Below are 22,174 nucleotides of genomic sequence, written 5' to 3'. Positions count from 1 at the left end.
CTTGTGGTTTGTGTCTCGGGAACATACAATACCAAAACATTGGTCGAAAAAATTAAAATCCATTCAAAAAATTGTAATTTAAAATGGTTTTCACATCAGTTGTGAACTTTGTGAGATCTCGTGGGCCCGACGAGTTCTGGCGGAAGCGTAAAATCTTCAAAATGGCAGCTGTAAGTTCGAATTTTCAATAAAAATCAACTTTTCGGGTTTCCTCATGGTCGGTTTTCGTTTCAGCATTACTACGGAAGACCGAGAAATTGTTATTCGGTTACAATTCGAGCTGTTCATCGTGCTTTGGTGTATGCCACACAAGGTCGAAAGCAAAAAAGACGTGATTTTAGGGAGTTGTGGGAACAACGCATCACTGCCGGCGCACGTCAGCACGGATTACCGTACGAAGAATTCTCGGAAAATCTCCTGCGGAACAATATTTTGCTGAATCGCAAGTCGTTAGCTGATTTGGCGTGTTGGGAACCCCGATCTTTCGAGGCTTTGGCAAAAATAGCAGCAAATACGCCAAAGGGACATGTGCCTAAGTAGTGATAAAAAGTAGATTTTAAATAAAAATTTAGTAGAATACGATTTTTTTTGTGTTTTTGACTAGAAAAGCTGTAAAGAGAGCATTTATTTCGAAAAAAATCGACGTGAAATCACTTTTTTACGCCTTTCGGCAAGGCAATGTCAAAGACAAGGGGAGGATTGTTCGGTAAATAGTTAATGTCGCACGTTGAGGCATTAATAAAGATGATTTTTCCGTCAGAGGAGATGCCGTATCCTTCGTGAATGTGTCCGAATACGTGATATTTGGGCTTGACACGTTGCTGGACTGTCGTTAGAAGCTCAACGCATCCTGCACGAACCCCCGAACAACCTGAAAAATTATAAAAAATGAGAATTTTTATTGAAAAATGAGCAAATTTGTGCCTTACAGAGATCTCCGTGCCCAACAGGCGGCGTATGCGTTATCAAAACATCACAATTTGCGGGTATTAAGTCCCATTTTTCGAGACAAGCCTTTCCGCGGGGCAAATTAAAAGCCCATTTACAAAATTCCGGTTGCCATGGCGTTCCGTAGAACGTCAATCCGTACAATTCTACTGCTTTGTCCTCCAAATAAGTGCAATTTGTGAGATATTGTCGAATGTTTTCCGTCTTGATCGCTTCACTCATACTCTCTTTCGTGTTACCCAACGTCGGAATTTCATCTAAAATCGCTCCGCCAACGTCGCCATGCTTGCATCTGCCACTTCCGCCGCTCACATTCGCTTCAGCCATCGGATGCGTGAACGTCGTATCGAAACTTAGCTCGTGATTTCCGGCAATGACGAGTTTATGTTTATGCGGAAGCGTTTCCAAAAACTGACTGAACTCGATAATTTCGTCCTTGCCGCCGCATCGCGTAAAGTCTCCGGCATGGATGAAGACGTCGCCATCGGGAATGTCGTGTTTCATGCCGTTTTGCAGGCTGTGCGTATCACTCATGCAAACAACGCGAACTTTATCTGCGGGAATTTCGTTTTTGGGCGGTTTCATCGTGATTTTTATGACGCGCTGCGTCTTTTTGAGCTCTTCCCATGCAGCGGTTGGATTGTTTGTTAGCGGATGGATGGGAACGGACATTTTTTGAGCACTTTTTGTGTAAAATTATTTAAAATTATGGAATACTGTTTTTTGTTTTTGTTTGGATATTATCAAAATTCGCCTCTTGTTCATTCAAAAATATCCATAACGGGAAAAATTGATATTTTTTGTGGATTTTTTGAATGTAAAATCATAAAAATTCATCAAAATTTAAAATTTTATGTTAAAATTCTGGAAAAATTGTTAAAAACAATTTTTAATTCATGCAAATTTTATAAGATTTTAAATTAAATTAATTTTTTAAAGAATTTTTGATTCTAACTGAAAAAACATTTCATCAAATTATTCCAAAATTTAATATTTCCTAATTTCTTAATCAATTTTCTGGTTAAAAATTTAAAAAAAAATAATTAAAATTTGAAATTTTTTTAAAAAAAATTACATTTGAAAAAAATATGAAAATTATCAAAATTATTTTTTCTTTAAACTTTTATATTTTTTTTTTTTTTTGTAAAATTCTTAAATTATTTTTAATTCTTTCAAATTATTTTTTTTACAAAATTACATGAAAATTTACCAAAATTTAGAATTTTTTTAATTTTAAATGAAATTTTTTGAAGATATTTATAAAATTTTAATAAAAAATAAAATTTCAACAGTTTTTACATTCAAAAATTTCATGTATGCTCAAATTTTATTTTTAGAAGCGTCTCAGAAGTAAACAATGAACCATCAAAAAACGTAGTAAACAAGAAAATCCGTCCAAAATCCCAAAATGAGCTTAGAATTAATGAAAAGTTTGTATAAAATGCAGCAAAAACAGGAATTAACGGACTGTTGCTTCTCCTTCGATGCTGATCACATGGAAACAAATCACGAAAAAGCCGAACAGAAGTTCATCTACGCTCACAAAGTCGTATTATCGGCAGCATCTCCCGTTTTCAAGACGATGATGTCGGATATTTGGTCCAATAATGAAGTAATTGACATGACTGACACTTCTTATCACGCTTTTAAGATATTAATTAAGTGAGTTTTTGCAAAAAATTTCTTCAAATGTTTAATTTTGTCATTTTTTAGGGCAATTTACACGGGAAACTTGGAACTCGAGAAAGTTCAAGAGACATTGGAAGTTTATTCGTTGGCACATTTGTATCAAGTCTCCGAAGTGATTCGACTTGCATCGGCTTACATGATAAAATTGAGCAAATATTCGCCGGAAGTGACGATTCCTTTTCTCAACCATGCGTGTCTTTACGAAAATCAACCATTAAAAGAGGCTTGTCTGAAGCTCGTTCAAGAGAAACCTGTCGACATCCTTCGTGCTGAAAGTTTTCTCACCGCATCGCCTGAAGTAGTCAAATTAATTTTCTCTTTGAACTCGTTAAATGTCCCTTCCGACTCGCATCTGGTACAAGCAATGCAGAGATATCTCGAAAGTCATCCCGATTTACGTCCCGATCTCGAAGATGCCATTTACGCGATTCGTTTTTTGACTCTTGAAGACGATGAGATACTTGAATGTGGCTTTTTGGACCTCGAAACGAAAGATCGCTTGATAATCCTGAAAAATAATCCAAATTTACCGATAAATATTTTAACGCCTTTCACACAAAATCGCCAAAAACGAGCAAATTTCAAACTTTTACCGATGCTGCCGAGCAACGTGGTCCTCCGAATGTTCGAGCTGTACAACGATCGTCATTGTTTCTTGTGTCAGGAGGCTCACAGTGCGCTTTCGTGTCATCTGGTATGGAAAATGTTCAAACCCTTCACGTATCTGAACCGAATTTACTTGAACAATTATTCGCACACATGTCTGGAACGCTACTCGAACGAGCATATAACCGCCATCCTGCAAGCATTCAAGAAATTAGCGAGTGACGAACGGGAGAATAGTCGTTTTGCTGATTTCCTTGATTTGTAACTCACTTGGGTGCTCGTGCTTGTCGTTCATGCATGACGCTTTGTGTTTCGTTTTATTGTTCGAACGACGAATCAGTCATTGTTAAGCATTCAAACTGAATATTCAAAAGCTTTGTGAAGATTAAAATTAAATATTTTTAATAAAAAATGCCAAAAAATTATCTAGATGACGGAAATTTAACAGAACAAAGTTGTGATGATTGTGCTAAAGTGAGATTTTTTGAAAAAAAAAATTAAGATAAAATTTTGAATTATAATAAAAAAAATAAAATTGCAGGATACATGCTTGATTTGTCGGAACTTTAATCGATATGCTACGAAAAAAAGTTTGTCTCAAGGTAATTTTTAAAGAATGTAATTTTTCATATGATAAAAAAAAGTACGATTTTATCATATGAGGAGCAAAAATCGTACTTTTTTTCTCAAGTCAATTTTCAACCAATTTTTGATGGGTTTCAAAGCTAAAAGTTAATAAATATTCATTCTAAAGATGATTTCCATTGATATCTGATCGATTTTTGATCAAATAAAAAAAAGTACGATTTTATCATATGAGGAGCAAAAATCGTACTTTTTTCTCAAGTCAATTTTCAACCAATTTTTGATGGGTTTCAAAGCTAAAAGTTAAAAAATATTCATTTTCAAGTTGATTTCCATTGATATCTGATCGATTTTTGATGAAATAAAAAAAAGTACTATTTTATCATATGAGGAGCAAAAATCGTACTTTTTTTTCAAGTCAATTTTTCATTTTCAAGTTGAAGTAATTGACATGACTGACACTTTTTGATCACGCTTTTATCATATTAAAAAGTGAGTTTTTGTGAAAAAATTGATTTAAATTTTTGATAAAAAATATTCATTTTCAAGTTGATTTCCATTGATATCTGAACGATTTTAGATCAAATAAAAAAAGTACGATTTTATCATATGAGGAGCAAAAATCGTACTTTTTTTCTTAAGTCAATTTTAAACCAACTTTTGATGGGTTTCAAAGCTAAAAGTTAAAAAATATTCATTTTCAAGTTGATTTCCATTGATATCTGATCGATTTTTGATGAAATAAAAAAAAGTACGATTTTATCATATGAGGAGCAAAAATCGTACTTTTTTTCTCAAGTCAATTTTCAACCAACTTTTGATGGGTTTCAAAGCTAAAAGTTAAAAAATATTCATTTTTAAGTTGATTTCCATTGATATCTGATCGATTTTTGATGAAATAAAAAAAAGTACGATTTTATCATATGAGGAGCAAAAATCGTACTTTTTTTCTCAAGTCAATTTTCAACCAACTTTTGATGGGTTTCAAAGCTAAAAGTTAATAAAAAAATATTCATTCTAAAGTCAATTTTCAACCAACTTTTGATTTCCACTTGATTTCCATTGATATCTGATCGATTTTTCATGAAATAAAAAAAGTACGATTTTATCATATGAGGAGCAAAAATCGTACTTTTTTTCTCAAGTCAATTTATCATATGAGGAGCAAAAATTGTACTTTTTTCTCAAGTCAATTTTCAACCAACTGTTGATGCGTTTCAAAGCTAAAAGTTAATAAATATTCATTTTTAAGTTGATTTCCATTGATATCTGATCGATTTTTGATGAAATAAAAAAAAGTACGATTTTATCATATGAGAAGCAAAAATCGTACTTTTTTTCTCAAGTCAATTTTCAACCAACTTTTGATGGGTTTCAAAGCTAAAAGTTAAAAAATATTCATTTTTAAGTTGATTTCCATTGATATCTGATCGATTTTTGATGAAATAAAAAAAAGTACGATTTTATCATATGAGGAGCAAAAATCGTACTTTTTTTCTCAAGTCAATTTTCAACCAACTTTTGATGGGTTTCAAAGCTAAAAGTTAAAAAATATTCATTTTTAAGTTGATTTCCATTGATATCTGATCGATTTTTGATGAAATAAAAAAAGTACGATTTTATCATATGAGGAGCAAAAATCGTACTTTTTTTCTCAAGTCAATTTTCAACCAACTTTTGATGGGTTTCAAAGCTAAAAGTTAAAAAATATTCATTTTTAACTTGATTTCCATTGATATCTGATCGATTTTTGATGAAATAAAAAAAGTACGATTTTATCATATGAGGAGCAAAAATCGTACTTTTTTTCTCAAGTCAATTTTCAACCAACTTTTGATGGGTTTCAAAGCTAAAAGTTAAAAAATATTCATTTTTAACTTGATTTCCATTGATATCTGATCGATTTTTGATGAAATAAAAAAAGTACGATTTTATAACTTTTTTTCTCAAGTCAATTTTCAACCAACTTTTGATGGGTTTCAAAGCTAAAAGTTAAAAAATATTCATTTTTAAGTTGATTTCCATTGATATCTGATCAATTTTTGATGAAATAAAAAAAAGTACGATTTTATCATATGAGGAGCAAAAATCGTACTTTTTTTCTCAAGTCAATTTTTAACCAATTTTTGATGGGTTTTAAAGCTAAAAGTTAAAAAATATTCATTTTTAACTTGATTTCCATTGATATCTGATCGATTTTTGATGAAATAAAAAAAGTACGATTTTATCATATGAGGAGCAAAAATCGTACTTTTTTTCTCAAGTCAATTTTCAACCAACTTTTGATGGGTTTCAAAGCTAAAAGTTAAAAAATATTCATTTTTAACTTGATTTCCATTGATATCTGATCGATTTTTGATGAAATAAAAAAAAGTACGATTTTACCATATGAGGAGCAAAAATCGTACTTTTTTTCTCAACCAACAAGGTAATTCAAGGCACTTTTGTTAAGTTTTATAGAAATTTTACTTTCAACAGACAAAAGAAAAAAAATTGCTTTTTAATGAAGTAACGTGTAAAAATGGTCAAAAAAACAACCAAAAATGAAAAATTCGTTTATCAAGCGAAACAAAGAAAGGTCCCTAGACTTATCAAAGCTCTCAAGTAGCTCTTGAAGTGTCTTTAAACTCAAATTTCTTATCTAAATGAGACTCAATTTACGATTAAAATAATTTTTTTATCAATATTAATTTTTTTTTAACACATTCTTACTAAAAACTTTCATAAAAATTAATTTCAGGACTGATTGACATCGCTTTACTCACAGCCAACGCTTCCCAACTGAAGTCCATACTCACCGCAGGGCCCCAATATCGCTTTTACCATTTGATGCTTGGATTAATTGTTGCCTCCATCGCTTTACAGGTGAGATTTTTCTTGAAATTTTCCAAAAATTTCTAATTTTCAACTAATTTTTAGTTAATTCAAGCATCTTTACTGTGCGTTCTTGGCTTTTCGTGCAACATCAACAAAGCAAAATGTCATTGGCGAGCGAATTTCATCAACAATTTGGTAGTTTTGACAACAACTTGCACGACAGTGATCAATACGATAATTTCCCTTTTCGATCTACAAAGTTCTCCGAGATTTTTGTTTCAAGATCCGTAATTTTTTGACATAAATTTTATTTTTTTTTTATATAACTTTTGATCCGTCAAAAATTAAGATAAATTATATTAGTTTTTTATGATAAAAAAAAATGAAACACTTGTGAAAAAAAGTCTTAAACTCTAAAATTATTCTAGATGGGACAAATCGTCGTGATGCGAAGATGATCCAATGAACTTCGGTTGAACGGTGACGGTTTGTGTGGGTCTTTGAACAGCTAAAATTATGAAAAAAGTTAAATTTTGTCAAAAATTTATTAAAAATTCAAAATTTTACCTGGCGTGGTAGGTCTTTGCGTTACAATCACGTACTTTTGTGTCGTTGTTGCGATCGCAGGTCGTTGAATTGCACTTCCAGGTGTTGAAATTCTGTCGAAAAATTAATTTTAAAATTCAATTTTGCACAAAAAATGTTAAAAACTTACGGTTTACTGATAATTTGTGTTGTTTGTGGTCTTTGAATTGCCTGCGGAATTGCTACTTGACTCACAATCGCTACGCCCGGCGTCGAACTTTGCGTCGTAGTTGCTGGCGCTGTTATTTGTTGACGTGCTTTGATGACTGCTTGATGCAATGTCGTACCCATTGATCCATAATCACGTCTAAAAATTAAAAATTGTCAATAAAAACTCGAAATTCATTCAAAAATCTTCTTACTTGTAATCATCGACGACATCAGGAGGGTTTCGAATCGTTTTAATGACGGGCGCACACGATTTTTGGATGATTGTACGAATATGACCTGCTGCAATTTTGTCTGTGTTGCTCACCATAATGCCATGCAAGTGCGGTTCTATTCGCTCCGACACGAATTTAATACGCGGGATAATGAAAACTTTGATAACTTCACTTCCGAGCTCCGAAAGTCCCGCGAGTGAGCCGTAAAGCGACGAAAGCGGCGTTTTGTCGTTCATCAAGGCAGAAGAAAAGAGTCGAGTAACACGAGTTTGCAAGTTGTTCGTTGATGTATTGAAATTTTTGCAAATTTGAGCCATGAGACGGGCAGCAAAGTCACGTAATGCCCAATGGTTATCCAGCTCGGGACGCACACAAAGTTGCTTCGATACGATGCACGTCGACACAGATGGAATTAGTTCGTGGAGCTAAAAATAATTTCATATAAAAATTAATTATAATTTTTTCTTCTTAAAAAAAATAAAATAAAAAAAAATAAATAAATAAAAAAAATAAAATTAAAAAAAAATAATTAGGTATTCTTAAAAAATTAGAGTTTTTGGTTTTTCTTTAATTTTTAGAAATATTTTACATTTTTTTATGTTTTGAATTATTTTTGTAGAAGAAAAAATATTTTTGCAAGAAAAAAATGTTTAATTTAATTTTTAAAAAACTAATTAAAATTTTTAAAACTTTATATTCACAAAATTAATTTTTAATTTATTTTATTTTTATTTATTTATTTTTTTTTTTTGCAAGAAAAACTATTTTTTAATTTTCACAAAATTTATTTGCAAATTTTTTTAATTTTTATTTTTTTATTTTAATTTTTGAAACTTTTTATGAAATATTTTTGAAACTGTTTTTTTTTAATTTCATTAAATTTTTTTTGTGACAAAAAGTTTAAAAAAAAAAAAATAAAAAATAATTTCTTATTGAAAAAAATAAATAAAACTTACATATTTCTCGAGATACAAGGCAGGATTGTCCAACAACGCTCTCACCATTCGCATCAAATAAATCAAAAGTGCCAAATTATTTTGCACGACGTTAACTTTGACACCTTCCGCGATAAATGTGCACATCCGAGGCAACATTTCGTGCAAACCTGGATCACATGACAACGATTGCAGCGCTTCTGCTCGTCTAGCTTCGTCAGAACCCACACATGCCTCCGTTATTTCCTTGTAGTACAATTGCTGCTCGACCGAAAGTTCATGCGTCGCCAGTTGCTTCACGTGAACCGTTTCCACAGTCTTAAGTTTGTGCGCCTTGCCGATCGTCGGTTTGCCTGTCGTGTCCTTCAACCCATCTTTTTCCAACTTTTTCACGGGATTAACCGAATCCTGTGCTTGCACTTCCTTCGACAAGGGCGGCGGATTCTCAGGTACTGTCGGTTGTACGCCATCAATGCACAACCAATGCGCCCTTAGCGACACATCAATCGGGATTTTAGGCGTACCTCCCGAAATTACTTCACTCAAATCGATTTCCTTCTCTTCCATGAAGTTTAATTCGCGCCCGCCGCCACTCGCGAACCGAAAGGGAATCGAATCCGGTGTCACGAAACCATATTGCGGCTCAATATTTCGTATTTTTAGCGAAGAATCGATGTCGCTAAGAGCTAATTTGGTCCGTTTCGAATGATGCATGAATTTTGCGGCATCTTGGACGATTTGTTTGAGTTTGAAACTCACGTCATCCGCAAGTTCTTTGGCAGCGTCATCGGGCAGGGCAGCGATGCCAATGCTTTCGGCAATGACTTTGATCGATTCCATGGAGAGTTGCGTGCCATAATTGCTCGAGGAATTAGCGCCGCTCTTGCTGGAGGAGTTTTTGTTGTTGACGTATGCTTCTGGTTCCGCGGACATTCTGATTTTTGGCAGTTTTCAATTAAAATTGTACTTTTTACGGGAATTTCCTGTCGTTCTCTCGTTGCTGCGGGATTAAATTTAAATTTTACACATATTTTCAGTCACTTTTTATCTATTTTATCGTCAGGTAAGTCAATTTTTACAAATCAAAACAAGCCTCTTGCTCGAATCCAGTCAGAATTGAATGTTGCATGCCTCCGGGCAACCAAGATTTGACGTTTAACCAGGCGCGTAGCGTCATATGGGCAATAATGAGGCAATGTCCCCTTAGAAATTTAAAGTTTTCAAAGAAAATTTTCAGAATTTCTGTTTAAAAAAAATAATTTGTTCTGAAAATTTTTTCGTGACTCAAAAAATGCACTTTAATGAAGCACTATGATCAAAAAAAAAATTTTTTTTTTCATTTTTTATTCAAATAACGACTAATTTTTTACTTTAACTAAGCATTTAAATCGGAGTCTTCCATCCACTCAACCATTTGAGTCTCAAATCACGTTGCACCGTCTCCTTGTCGAGTCGTTTGGGATCATTTTCGAACTTTTCCGCTGCCTCAATACGTTCTGCGGGCACTTCCAGCTTCTTGGCGACAATACATTCACCATTTTCCTTCAAAAAAGTGTAATTTATGTCCTCAGCTGTGGGTTCGCCGTGCGGAAAAGTAATTGGAGTGATGTGAATCAAATGCTTGACTTTCCATAATCTCGCGTTATTTTCCGGGATGTTTTTTACAATGGCAATTGCTCCTCCCTACAACAAAAAATGATGAAAGTTTAAAGAAATTTCATTGAAATTCAACTTTTACTAACCTCAAAAAGGCCCAAATCACGCAAAATACGCTTTTCCCAATGAGGATTTCCCTTCAGAGGCTTGATTCGCTCGACACGGAACAATTTTGCGGGTTCTATTGGGGGATCAACATGATCTGGCGTGCTAAAAATACATTAAAAAGTTCATTAAAAATCAAAATTCGACTGAGGAATGCAGAAAAATCTCACCGTGGATAGTAATAAATGTTATTGTACTTGACTCCGTCTTTGTAAATGTATTTTTTGTTGTGTTTGTGGTTTGTAAGGGTCCTCACTTGGGTCGTCTGAAGTGTTGATCTCACATTTAGTAGTTGTCGCAACATTTTTTAAAGCTTAAAATGAGGAAAAAACTTGATGTTTACTATTTTTTTCCTCAATATGGACCTCGGCAAATGTCAAAATCGTCAACCAATTGGATTCCCTTCAGAAAACTATCCGTTCAATCATCACAAAGAAAATAAAAATTGTAATTTTCTCGGAAAATTCAAGTAAACGCGGCAGTGTAAAAAGAAAATGACCAAAACCCTTCAAAATTAGGAACTATTGTTGATTGAGTCAACAATTCATCGCACGAGAAATTCTCAAAACCTGAAAATTCATCAAAACAACAAGACGCAAAAATTCGTCGTCATCAAAGAAAAAATTCATTGCAGGAAAAACAAAGAAATTTCTCATCAAAAGCCATCAAGGAGACTTTCTAACAAACGTTCCTTGAGCAAAAAAGGTAAAAAATCATCAAAAATCGCCGTTCGGGAGTTCCCAAAACATTACACGTCATTTTAAAATATGGTGCAAAAGTGCATTGAAACGAAACGAAAGTAGGAAGAAAAGAACTCATAAAAAATTAAAGCAAAAAGGTCAAAAGTTAATTCGAATCGTCGCTTCCATTTATTAAGAGTCTAGGTCGGGCATTACACAATTTATCGAAAGCATTGCCAGACGAGAAATAAAAAAACAAAAAATAATCTTATGTAAGACTCGACGAGATAAAAGTGGCACAAAAAATGCAGAGATTACGTATCAAGAGTGCGTCGTGACGTAAAAAGTGCTTTTAAGACGCAAGTAAGAGGCTACAAAGTTCAATGATTGCTATCGCTACTTGATACGGGTCTTTATTGCTTTGTTTGTACTTTTATCGTTCCTGTTTTTGCGACAAAAATAAACAAAACAAATGATAGTCATGGTCAGTAATGCAGTATTGTTGCATGAAAATTATATGAGGCTGATACAAATTTACGGTTTTTTGCTCCATTAAAAAATTTTTAATTGTCGAATCAGGTGACACGTGTCAAAGGTTATTGATTAAATTGGGTTTTAAAATATTTTTTGTGTTAATTTAGGATTTAAATTTAAATATGAGTCTCAATATTCAGAAAAAAATAATTTTTTAAGAAAATTTCTTTAAAATTTTTAAAATTCATTTATTTAAATTTTATAAATTTTGAAATTTTTTGAATGATTTTTTGGTAAAAAAATTATCAATTAAATGATAATTTTTAAGAAAAAAATTTATTTCTTAGTAAAAAAAAAATGAATTTTCATTTTTTCCTTCAAAAATTATTTTTTTATAAATTAAAAAAAAAATAAATAAATAAATTAATTAATTAAATGTTTTGAAGAAAAAACTTTTACATTTTTATCAAAAATATGACAGAAAAATTTAAAATTTCGACAAAATCAAAAAATCGTGAAAATTTATCATTTTTTTATAATTTTTAAATTTTGGTGATTTTTTTTTAAATATCTAGATTCCATAATTTTGATAAAATTTATTAAAAATATAAATTAAATTATTTTTTTTTTTGAAAATTATCCTCAATTTTGAAAGAGTTTAATATCGTTTTAGAAATTTTTAATATAAAATATTTATTTTTTTTTTTAATTTTTGACAATTTTTCTTTTAGAAAAACTGAATTTTAATTTAAAAATTTTCAAAAATTAAAAAAAAAAATAAATAAAAACTTTAATTAATTTAAATTTAAATTTGTATAAAAACTATAATTTTAATTTATTTAATTAAAAAATATTTAAATATTTTATTTAATTCAATTTTATTTAAAATTTCACGAATTTTTTTAGTTTAAAAAAATTATATAAAAAAATAGAAATTGTAACATTTTTAACAATTGCATCGCCCTTCAGTAAACCGTAACTAGATACATAAGGATCAATATAGAAAGTTGTGGATGTCGTGCATTATTTCTTGTACGTCCTAAGAGGAAAATAAATTTTTAAAAAGTTGGAAAGTTAACATCTGACTGTCCTCATCCTTTCAAATTTCATAAAGTTCTTGTGAAAAAAGTTTTCTGTGATTGTGAAATTATTTCCATTTGAAATAGGTACTATAACTTTATCTATTCGTGTTTCGATTATTTATAAAAAAGTAAACATCATCCAATAAGTAGAACTTAATACAAAGAAAAAAAATCAATAATCAATTCACGTGTATTTTTGTATTTACAGAACAGAGCACAATTCGTAGAGAGTGTTGTTTAGATTCGAAAAAAATTATCAGGAGAATCTAATCTAAGCAACAATAAAAAAAAATTAAAAAAATGAGTAATCATCAACGTACTTTAAGGTAAGCACACTCGTAAACTGTGTTAATCGTTCGTTGTTCAGTTTTGATTTCACTTTTGCAGCAACATGTCACGCAACACGGACTGCATGTCGGGCGAAGGTAGCGACGTTCTGCTCGACGAGCAATTCCTCAACAATGAAATCCGTAAGCGGCGTGCCTGGCAGGCGGATATCGATTCGTTGGCATCCGAGGACTTGGATTTGCTCGACATTGACGACGATTTGGTCGAGGAAGATGATGCCGGATGCCCCTTGCCGTCGACACCCGAAGATAATCAGTTGCTTGAGGAAGAAGTGAGTGACTCGTTCGATAATTTTGTTGTCGCTGCGATAAGAAAACTTTTTCAATTTAATGTGTGATAACATTTTGCTTGCAGATGACTGAAGTACTGAAGGCTGGCGTTTTGTCGGATGAGATAGATTTGGGTGCGTTGGCACACAATGCCGCCGAACAAGCGGAAGTTTTTGTGCGAAAAGTGTGGGAAGCGTCGTGGAAAGTCTGTCATTTTCAGAATTTGCCAAAATGGTTGCAGGACAACGATTATTTGCACAAAGGACATCGTCCGCCATTGCCATCGTTTGGCGCTTGTTTCAAATCCGTCTTTCGCATTCACACGGAAACGGGCAATATTTGGACTCACTTGTTAGGATGCATCATGTTTATCGGCGTGGCGGCTTATTTCCTCACCCGGCCCTCATTCGAGATACAATTCCAGGAGAAATTGATTTTTAGTGCATTCTTTGCGGGCGCAATCATTTGTTTAGGATTCTCCTTTGCCTTTCACACGTTGTCATGCCACTCGGAAATGGTCGGAAAACTATTTTCAAAGTAAGTATCCTCCTAAATTTCATTAAAAATTGTAAATTTTCATTGAAATTTTAATTTTAGATTGGATTATTGCGGAATTGCTTTGCTCATTATGGGTTCCTTTGTTCCATGGCTCTACTATGGCTTCTATTGTCACTATCAGCCGAAAGTTATCTACCTATCTGTCGTGTGTATCCTCGGTATGGCATCCATTATTGCCTCGTTGTGGGACAAATTCTCGCAGCCCAACTTGCGACCTGTGCGTGCCGGCGTTTTCATGGCATTCGGATTGTCGGGCGTCATTCCCGCCATTCATTATCTCATCATGGAAGGATGGATGGACAAAATTAGCAAAGCCAGCATAGGATGGCTCGTTCTCATGGGTCTCTTGTACATCATGGGTGCATGCTTCTACGCTTTACGGATTCCCGAACGTTGGTTCCCCGGCAAATGCGATATTTGGGTATTTATTTTTTCTTATTTTCGTACAAAATATTCATTTTTTTCCGTTAATTTCAGTTCCAAAGTCATCAAATCTTTCATGTGTTCGTCATTGCGGCCGCTTTTGTGCACTATCATGGCATCAGTGAGATGGCGATGTATCGCGTAACTGTCGGCGAATGCAGTCGTCCCGAAGGAATCACCTTCTAAATGCAAAAGTTCTTAACAAAAACTGAATCATAATGAAAGAGAAAAATAATCTGATTAATTTTTATCGACAAATGAAGTAAAAAATTGCAAAAAACACAAAAAAAATATAGAAAAATTATAAAAAAAAATATTTTATAACGAATAATTTCACAAAAACACAAAAAATCATCAAAACTTGGCTCTTGGGAACAAAAATTGGAAGAGGAGAGACTTTCTTAGACTTTTAAATTGTAATTTATTTGAAGCTTATTCGTTACTAACATGGAGAGGTCATTTTTACATGACGATGCGAGCTTAAATGGAGCCAAGTAATTTTTTGTCGGCACTATCATTATATCATATGTAAAAAAAATCTACTTATCAACCAAAAAATAAAAGAAAATTACATAGAAACACATATAATTCAAGCACGATGATGACGTTTTTGTAATATGATCGATGGCTACTTAGTTTCCTTATGTTAAAATGTATTCTAACACATATACACAATTATAGGGTAATTTCCATTACTAACATACCTACATGAAACCTGTTAGAATAGAAAAATATTTTTTTTTAGTTCAATAGGATACAACAATTTTTTTTACATTTTTTATTTTCGAAACTCGTTCCTTTGTTAGATTTTTTTTTTGTAAATGATCAAAAATTGAATTAAATTTTTAAATTTATTTTTACGAGAAATTTTATTTATAATGCATCGAAAAAGTAAATTAAATTGTAATTTTTTTAGATAAAACATTTTTATTTAATTTTTTTTGAACGGAATTTAAGGAAAAATTGAAAAATTTTAATGAAATTTCTCTTTTTGTAAAAAAATAATTTGATTTTAATTTTAATTAATTTAATTAAAATTTAATTTAATTAATTTTAATTAATTTAATTTAAAATTTAATTTAATTAATTTTAATTAAAATTTTATTCAAAAAAAAAAAAAAAAAAATTTAAAAAAAAAATTAAAATTTATTCAACAAATTAAAAATTTATTAAAAAAAATTAAAAATTATTTTTTAAATTTTAATTTAATTTGCTGGCTTTCAATAAAAAAAATTGTTAAAAAATATAATTGAAGTGTATTCAAGTAAAATAAATCCAGAAATTTATGTCACAAAAAAATAGAAAATAAAAACTTATTATTGTATGATTACTATAAACCGATGTCTTATTTAGAACAAAAATTGTTCCATGTCTCTTAACATATTTCTTATGTATCGAGGAATGCCGTTATTGAAACACTTGAATCTCATGTAGGCTGTGTCACAGTCATTTTCGCCCATTATTTCTCCGCATGTGACGCCGTTTTCTCTTACCTTGAGTAAAAATTTTTGATTTTTTTAAGATTTAAAATGAAAATATTTTTTTTACCATTCTTTGAGCCATTGGAGGAACAATTCCTTCGATCATTTCTACGTTAATAGCTAAATCTCCTAAAATAAAATCTTGAAGTCTCCATTTTTTCGTGAATTTTGTCTTACCTTCATGACACAAAGTCTCTTTCAGACACAAACACTTGATGAAACACTTTCCATTTGGATCTTCTGACGTAAAATTGAAGGCGCGTAATGCCTCAGCGATTTCCAGTTCAACGGGCACTTCAGCGAGACATTCATCGAACATTACTTGACGTTCCTTCTTTGATGGGCGAGCTGCCTTTTATTCAAACTTTTAATAATTTTAGATTTTAAATCAAATTTTCAAGGACTTACTAAGGAAAAATTCAACAAAATACCGAAAAACAATCCAAATAAAATAAAATTTTTCATTTTTCTTCAAGAAAAAGACACAAAACTGCTTAAAGATCGATTTCCAACTAAAATAATTGTTTTTCCATTACAATAGAAGTCGATGTAACTTTAATTATATGGTGAGAAAGTACAAATTATCTTGTCGCATGGTCATTCATCACATTGTTGATACCTACCTACTTTTTGACGATCATGACATTGCTAATTGTAAATATAGAGTGACGTATGAGCAAAAATAATGCGTTAAAGTCTAATTTCGGATCACAATGATGATAAATAAATATTTACTGATCAAAAATTATTTTTATTTTTGTTCGTTGTCGCCAAAGGATGATTAAATGCGATGAAATATTGAACTTTGCACAGATAAAAGTGCATTTTTGAGCGTTAATGACACTTTAAAAAATTTAAAAAATTTTTAACGGTCATTTTTTGAATTGACATTTATTAAAAACTTCAAATTTTGATAAATTTTTAAGTTTTTAAAGTCATTTGAAAAAAATTTAAAAATAAAGAAAATTAATTTGATTTTTTTTATTTTTTTTATCATGATGAAAAAATTGTCTCTCAAAAAATGTAATCTAAAATCGTAAATTTTTAATTTTTTTTTTAAAGAAATGCCTTCAACGGCGACACTTTTGATAACGCACAACTGTCGTAATTGTCGAGAAATGTCGACACGCTTAATTTTCGTTGCATTTTTGCAGCACGTGTGCGTCACTAAAGTCGTTTAAGGTATATCAATTTTAACTCATCACCCCATCGAACGCCAAAAAAAGGAACAACAAGTGTAAATATAGATTTTTTTGCAAGCAATATTATTGTTTATCGCTGATATGACGGTGTCTGGCTCTCTCTCGTCGATTAACGGCGACGACGACGAAGAAAGGCGGAAATATTTAGAGGGTATAGAACTCAAGTACAAAAGACACGATCGTTCAGTTAGCAATTGGCATTCGCAGTGGCAATATCTACAAAAGAAAAAAAAAGAAATTTTTAATTAAACGTCAAAAAAGAAGAAAAAAGACACAAAGGACTTATTAAGATATGGCTAGAGGAGACAAAGGTGGTCCAGCAGCGAAATTCGAGGGAATACGCGCAGGAACAACTATCCTGAAGGAGGATCCCTTTGCGTGCATCCTCTATAGCAGATATCGTAAAGTCCGATGTGATCATTGTTTCAAAAAGTACGTCGCGAAAAAAAATTTTTTGAACAAAGAAATTTAATTTTTTTTAAATTTTTTTAGGGGAAACATCAAATTATGCTTGGGATGTCGTTTCGTGGGATATTGCAGCAATTCTTGCCAATCCTTTGGATGGGCCCAACATAAAATTGAGTGTCCTCACTTGGGCGGACTCAAGCATCCCGATCAATTTCCAGATGAGGCCCGTTTGATTGCGAGAATTGTCTGGCGCCTCACAAGCGGAGGTGACACAGACCGTGGCTACTATGCCAAAGGCGAATATCGTACTTTTGGAGATTTGATGTCTCGTAAGATGATGAAAAAAATTACGTAAAAGATGTTACGTAACACTTTTCTTTGCAGATTTGCCAAACATTTCAAGCGATGTTACCCGTATGGAACGCTTCAATGAAATTTATGACGCCTTGCAACAATTGCTAACGGAAAAATACATGCCAAGCTATCCCGTTGTCTTGCACATTTATGGACAAGTAAGTTTTTTTGTGAATTTTTTAATAAAAAATTAAATTTTAAGGTCAAAAAAATTTTTTTTTTAAAGTTTCGATTTTTTGATACAAAAAAAAAATTTTTTTTCGCAAAAAATATAATTTGAGACCAAAAATTTAATTTTTTATAAGATTTTTTATAAATTTTTGACGAGGAAAAAAATTATTTTTGAAAAAAATACTTTAATTTTAAATAATTAAAATTCTTTTTTATACAAAAAAATAATATTTTTGACAAGAAAATTTTCTGTCAATACAAGAAAAAATTTATTTTGGTTGAAAAAAAAATAATTTTGAAAAGAAAAAAGCTACGACAAGAAAAACCAATTTTTTAAGAAAAAAAAAAATTAAAAAAAAAGTTAAATTTTTTAAAAGAAAAATTAAATTCTTGAAAAGAAACATTAAATTTATGACGAGAAAAATTAAATTTTTGACCAAAATCGTATTGTTTTTTATCATAAAATTCAAACTTTACTCACGAAAAATATTTTTTTTCTAATTTTTTTTTTAGATCTGTGTCAACTCCTACCACATCGTTGATGAGGATATGGCAAATGCTGGTCAAGGCATTTACCTTGCCGCATCAATTGTTGATCACAGTTGTGTCCCAAATGCCGTCGCAACATTCGAGGGATCCCAATTGTCGATTACCTTGACACAAGACATCGAAGGAACAGGCCCCGTTAACTGGAGTCAAGTAAGAAAATCCTTTTCAAATGAAAAAAAAATCAAAAAATTAACCAAAAACGTTAGATTTTCATTTCCTACGTTGACAACATGACTCCCACGGAATTGCGTCAGAACGAGATTTTCGACAAATATTACTTTGTTTGTGCCTGCCCACGATGCAGCGACGAAACGGAGTCCATGAAGATGATTGCTGCCGAATGCCCCAACCCAAAGTGCGACAATATCCTCGATTTGAGAAAGGATATTTACTTGTGTCCCATTTGCGAGAAAGAAATTGATCCCGAGCACAAGGACATGTACAACTACTTGATGGAATTTACACCTTTGAAGTTGTATGAAATGGCGATGAATGACACTGCTTGTGAGAAAATTTCAATTTCAACTAAAAAATTTAATTTTTACATGAAAAAAAAATTTTTTTTCAGATCTCGATATTTTGCAAGTAATGGTAAAGATGCAAAAAGGTGTATTTTCCACAAACAACATTTGGTATTTGAAAACCCTTGAAGCCGCATTTGACAGTGCAACAATTATGGAACGGTATGACCAAGCCATTGAATACGGAAAGGCATTAATTCCCGGATATGAGTAAGCCAAAAGTTGCATTTCCTCATCACACTTCCTTGAAAAAATATTTTTTTCTCTTTTAGAAACTACTACGGAACAATTCATCCATCAACTGCCATCATTCAAATGAAGGTCGGCAAACTGCTAGCTGATCAAGAACGCAATTTGGAGGCTTATGGATGTTTGAGAAGTGCCGCCGATATTTTGGAAATTACCCATGGAACGGAACACAGCGTATATATCAACTTGGTTGAACCGTCTCTCAGAAAGTTGACTGCAATTAACGAGGATCACATGAAAGCAGCGAAGGCTGCTGCTGCTCGCGAAGCTGCAAACAAACCCCCTCCACCCCCAGAAGAGGAAGCCGCTTAAAAACCGCTTTTTTACTTACTCTCTTCTTATTTTACTCATAAGCACTGTGTATATGTATCATTAACATTTAATCTATAAATAAATAAATAAAATTATATTTGTCTTTAAATCAGTAATAAATAAAGTTTTAATTCAAAAAAATATTTTTTTTATTTTTAAATCACTTTTATTTAATTCTCTTTCAATAATCTTCATTTTTTTTGCTTTGCAATAAATTTTTAAATATTTTTTTAATATAAATAAACAAAAACTACAAAAAATCAATCCTATATTTTTTTTCTTGCAAGTTGTTTTGGCTTTGCTCATTATTAAATATTATATTAATTATTATTATATTATTTCGAAAAACTTTTTTTTAAAACTATTTGCTTTGCGATTTTTAAATGATGCATATTATATAGTAATTTTCGTTTTTTTTTATAATTTGCAGTATAACATTCCTATTTTGTTTAATAATAATTATTATTAATTAATTATATTCGTAATTCTAACTTTTTTCAGTTATGTTTGTTTTTTGTGACTTTTTTTTTATTATTGTACATTTTGAAAACTTTTTATTTTTAATGAATATGATTTTTTTTACTATTTATATGAGAGGATGACGAATTTATAGTTTAAGATATTCAAAAGATTTTGCGATACTAAAGAATATATTGCCATTTTTAATATATTTATATATGTTTGATGAATAGTAAAATCGATTTAAGCATATATAATATATATATTTATATATAATTAATTAACAGTTTTTTTTAATAAAGATCGTAAAATACTTAAAAAGTTTGATTTATATTCTATATGTTTTTGTTTTTATATATAAAGTTGTTTTTTATGTGATGCTGCGTTTTTATTATATATATTTTTTTTACTCTTTGCATGATTATAATTTACTTTTTTATTATTTTAGTGAAATATGTTTATCTACAAAGTTGAAATCTTTCGGTATATATTATTTATTATATACTTTTTCAAAAGTATTTATTATCACAATTATTATTATTATTGTTTATTTTCTTGTAATGTAATTTTTTTGCTTTTCTAATGTAATTCACTCATAAAATTATATAACAAGAGCTAGATAGATGTTGATATGACAATTCCAGTCGAGGCTGGAGGAAGCAATTAAGGAGCTTTTTTCAATTAATATATTGCCATATAATTTTTTTATTTAAATTTTATATATGATTAAAACAAATTTAATATATTTATTCATTCCTTATTAAAAAATGTGCACTTAAGGTTTTGATTCATTCTCTAGTTTAATAAATTTATTTTTTTCAACGAAATATTTTTTTGAGCAAAACGGAGATCATGAAAAAATAAAAAATATGGTGCTTTTTATCTAGATTGTCCCTAAAAAAGGTCTTGCACAGCTAAGTTTGTAAGATTTTCTAAGTTGAAACTTTAAAAATTAAATTTTTTATTACGTTATGTTTTGGATTAAAAAATGAAGCTTATAAAGCATTTTTATTATATTTATTATGAAACTGCTTTCAAGCGTATTTTTTTATGAACATGTCTCATTAATATAAGATTCGTTAATTTTTGATATTAAACTGAAAATAATATTTCTAATTTAATATATATTTTTTATTAATAAGGAACCGTGTTTGAAACGTTTTCTCTCATTTTTAATATTAAATTCATATAAAACTGAAAGATTTTTTTTACTATTTATTTAAAATTCATAAGCACTGGATACTATTTTCTAATTTTTACTTTTTTTTTCCTTTCTTCGCCAACGTAGTTAATGCACATTTTATTTTTTGTTCATATAGCAGTACTGACTAATAATTTTATTGTTCATTGTTCGCACTTTTTATTATTTTTTTGAATAAAATAAATTATTAAAGTTGAGGAAATTTTTCTCTATCTATAAAATTGTAAATCATATTTTTTTTTTATTTTTTATTATAATAATTTGCTAGCTAATTGGTGTTGATGCACGCTAAATTTTTATTATCCTATATAAATTTTTTTACGATTTTTTAAACAAAAAACAAACATTAACGAAAAAGTTCTAAGCTGTAAGTCTTTTTTATTATTTATTATTATTTTACATGTTACATATATTATTATGCATTGTTTTATTAATAATAATAAAATAGCTTGATGCAAGTCAGCTTATATAATGTTTTATAATTAAGAGCAATTTCTTTCACAATAATTATTACCATTTATTTAAGTTTTAACGATCTTTGTTTGTAATAAGTACAGTACGATATAATTTGTCTTTAATATAAAGATTTTTTTTAATTCTCTATTTTTTATTATTATACATTTTTTCGTCACAGAAGTGCTTTGATCGACTCTGTTACAGCAGTAATTAACTTTACAATGTTATTATATTTATTTAATTAATTATATATCATAATGTTCTCTTCTAAAAGATGCACTTTTGGCATTGCTAAATAGTATATTTGTGATTTTTTATTATTAATATTTATTATTATTAAAAGTTATATAATTTCACAATTTTAAACAATTGTTTATATATATAATTATTTTTAAACAAGCTGTTTATTTTAAAGGATAAAAAATTGTGAGACTAATGTTCAAGCGATATCTTTTAATAATACTTCATATTATGTATATTTATTTGTTGTGCTTTTAAAAATGATATTAAAGTCTCACAGGACTCGATTTTTTTTTGTGTAGTTAGTATTACTTTGTTTCATAATAATAATAATATATTTCTTGAGTTTAAATGTATTTTTTATATCGAAATTGTACAATAATTGTGAAAGAAAAGGGGAATTCGGAAGTAATAGAGAAAACTAAAAT

General features: G+C 30.4%; 9 protein-coding genes across 10 annotated transcripts; 5 read left to right on the top strand and 4 right to left on the bottom strand.

Moving 5' to 3' along the window:
• The first annotated feature begins 18 nt into the window (after positions 1 to 18).
• LOC134830076 (large ribosomal subunit protein bL20m) lies at positions 19 to 592 on the top strand. Its single transcript, XM_063843443.1, has 2 exons — positions 19 to 170; positions 235 to 592. The coding sequence occupies exons 1-2, from the start codon at positions 84 to 86 to the stop codon at positions 538 to 540; spliced, it is 393 nt and encodes a 130-aa protein (XP_063699513.1). The 5' UTR covers positions 19 to 83; the 3' UTR covers positions 541 to 592.
• A 2-nt stretch (positions 593 to 594) lies between these two features.
• LOC134830067 (UPF0046 protein C25E10.12) lies at positions 595 to 1,699 on the bottom strand. The gene is made up of 2 exons (XM_063843431.1): positions 930 to 1,699; positions 595 to 871 (listed from the first exon to the last, which is right to left on the bottom strand). The coding sequence occupies exons 1-2, from the start codon at positions 1,618 to 1,620 to the stop codon at positions 651 to 653; spliced, it is 912 nt and encodes a 303-aa protein (XP_063699501.1). The 5' UTR covers positions 1,621 to 1,699; the 3' UTR covers positions 595 to 650.
• A 657-nt stretch (positions 1,700 to 2,356) lies between these two features.
• On the top strand, positions 2,357 to 3,508 carry LOC134837653 (kelch-like protein 40a). The gene is made up of 2 exons (XM_063853035.1): positions 2,357 to 2,610; positions 2,662 to 3,508. Exons 1-2 carry the CDS (start codon positions 2,357 to 2,359, stop codon positions 3,506 to 3,508), a joined length of 1,101 nt encoding a protein of 366 aa, XP_063709105.1.
• A 95-nt stretch (positions 3,509 to 3,603) lies between these two features.
• LOC134830304 (ninjurin-2-like) lies at positions 3,604 to 6,936 on the top strand. The gene is made up of 4 exons (XM_063843736.1): positions 3,604 to 3,717; positions 3,785 to 3,845; positions 6,569 to 6,693; positions 6,748 to 6,936. The coding sequence occupies exons 1-4, from the start codon at positions 3,655 to 3,657 to the stop codon at positions 6,934 to 6,936; spliced, it is 438 nt and encodes a 145-aa protein (XP_063699806.1). The 5' UTR covers positions 3,604 to 3,654.
• A 77-nt stretch (positions 6,937 to 7,013) lies between these two features.
• On the bottom strand, positions 7,014 to 9,648 carry LOC134830294 (transcription initiation factor TFIID subunit 6). The gene is made up of 5 exons (XM_063843724.1): positions 8,570 to 9,648; positions 7,593 to 8,038; positions 7,361 to 7,537; positions 7,213 to 7,304; positions 7,014 to 7,153 (listed from the first exon to the last, which is right to left on the bottom strand). The coding sequence occupies exons 1-5, from the start codon at positions 9,479 to 9,481 to the stop codon at positions 7,065 to 7,067; spliced, it is 1,716 nt and encodes a 571-aa protein (XP_063699794.1). The 5' UTR covers positions 9,482 to 9,648; the 3' UTR covers positions 7,014 to 7,064.
• Positions 9,649 to 9,887: 239 nt separating this feature from the next.
• Positions 9,888 to 10,688, bottom strand: LOC134838124 (large ribosomal subunit protein uL30m). The gene is made up of 3 exons (XM_063853589.1): positions 10,480 to 10,688; positions 10,291 to 10,414; positions 9,888 to 10,231 (listed from the first exon to the last, which is right to left on the bottom strand). The coding sequence occupies exons 1-3, from the start codon at positions 10,611 to 10,613 to the stop codon at positions 9,932 to 9,934; spliced, it is 558 nt and encodes a 185-aa protein (XP_063709659.1). The 5' UTR covers positions 10,614 to 10,688; the 3' UTR covers positions 9,888 to 9,931.
• Positions 10,689 to 10,723: 35 nt separating this feature from the next.
• Positions 10,724 to 14,485, top strand: LOC134833808 (adiponectin receptor protein). The gene is made up of 6 exons (XM_063848266.1): positions 10,724 to 11,014; positions 12,754 to 12,871; positions 12,933 to 13,164; positions 13,248 to 13,699; positions 13,760 to 14,141; positions 14,198 to 14,485. Exons 2-6 carry the CDS (start codon positions 12,846 to 12,848, stop codon positions 14,327 to 14,329), a joined length of 1,224 nt encoding a protein of 407 aa, XP_063704336.1. The 5' UTR covers positions 10,724 to 11,014; positions 12,754 to 12,845; the 3' UTR covers positions 14,330 to 14,485.
• Positions 14,486 to 15,283: 798 nt separating this feature from the next.
• Positions 15,284 to 16,130, bottom strand: LOC134833818 (uncharacterized). Of its 2 annotated transcripts, none has more exons than XM_063848278.1 (4): positions 16,033 to 16,130; positions 15,802 to 15,976; positions 15,692 to 15,753; positions 15,284 to 15,636 (listed from the first exon to the last, which is right to left on the bottom strand). In XM_063848278.1, the coding sequence occupies exons 1-4, from the start codon at positions 16,087 to 16,089 to the stop codon at positions 15,493 to 15,495; spliced, it is 438 nt and encodes a 145-aa protein (XP_063704348.1). In that variant the 5' UTR covers positions 16,090 to 16,130; the 3' UTR covers positions 15,284 to 15,492. The 2 variants fall into 2 exon arrangements, with proteins under 2 accessions (XP_063704348.1, XP_063704356.1); XM_063848286.1 differs by having other exon boundaries at positions 15,692 to 15,744.
• Positions 16,131 to 17,017: 887 nt separating this feature from the next.
• LOC134836470 (histone-lysine N-methyltransferase SMYD3-like) lies at positions 17,018 to 19,526 on the top strand. Its single transcript, XM_063851677.1, has 7 exons — positions 17,018 to 17,258; positions 17,319 to 17,563; positions 17,619 to 17,746; positions 18,273 to 18,458; positions 18,515 to 18,812; positions 18,877 to 19,039; positions 19,102 to 19,526. The coding sequence occupies exons 1-7, from the start codon at positions 17,119 to 17,121 to the stop codon at positions 19,388 to 19,390; spliced, it is 1,449 nt and encodes a 482-aa protein (XP_063707747.1). The 5' UTR covers positions 17,018 to 17,118; the 3' UTR covers positions 19,391 to 19,526.
• The last annotated feature ends 2,648 nt before the right edge of the window (positions 19,527 to 22,174 follow it).

The sequence above is a fragment of the Culicoides brevitarsis genome, chromosome 1 (genome assembly GCF_036172545.1).
Source record: "Culicoides brevitarsis isolate CSIRO-B50_1 chromosome 1, AGI_CSIRO_Cbre_v1, whole genome shotgun sequence".
In the NCBI taxonomy this organism is placed as follows: Eukaryota; Metazoa; Arthropoda; class Insecta; order Diptera; family Ceratopogonidae; genus Culicoides; species Culicoides brevitarsis.
This window is presented reverse-complemented; position numbering and strand designations above follow the sequence as displayed.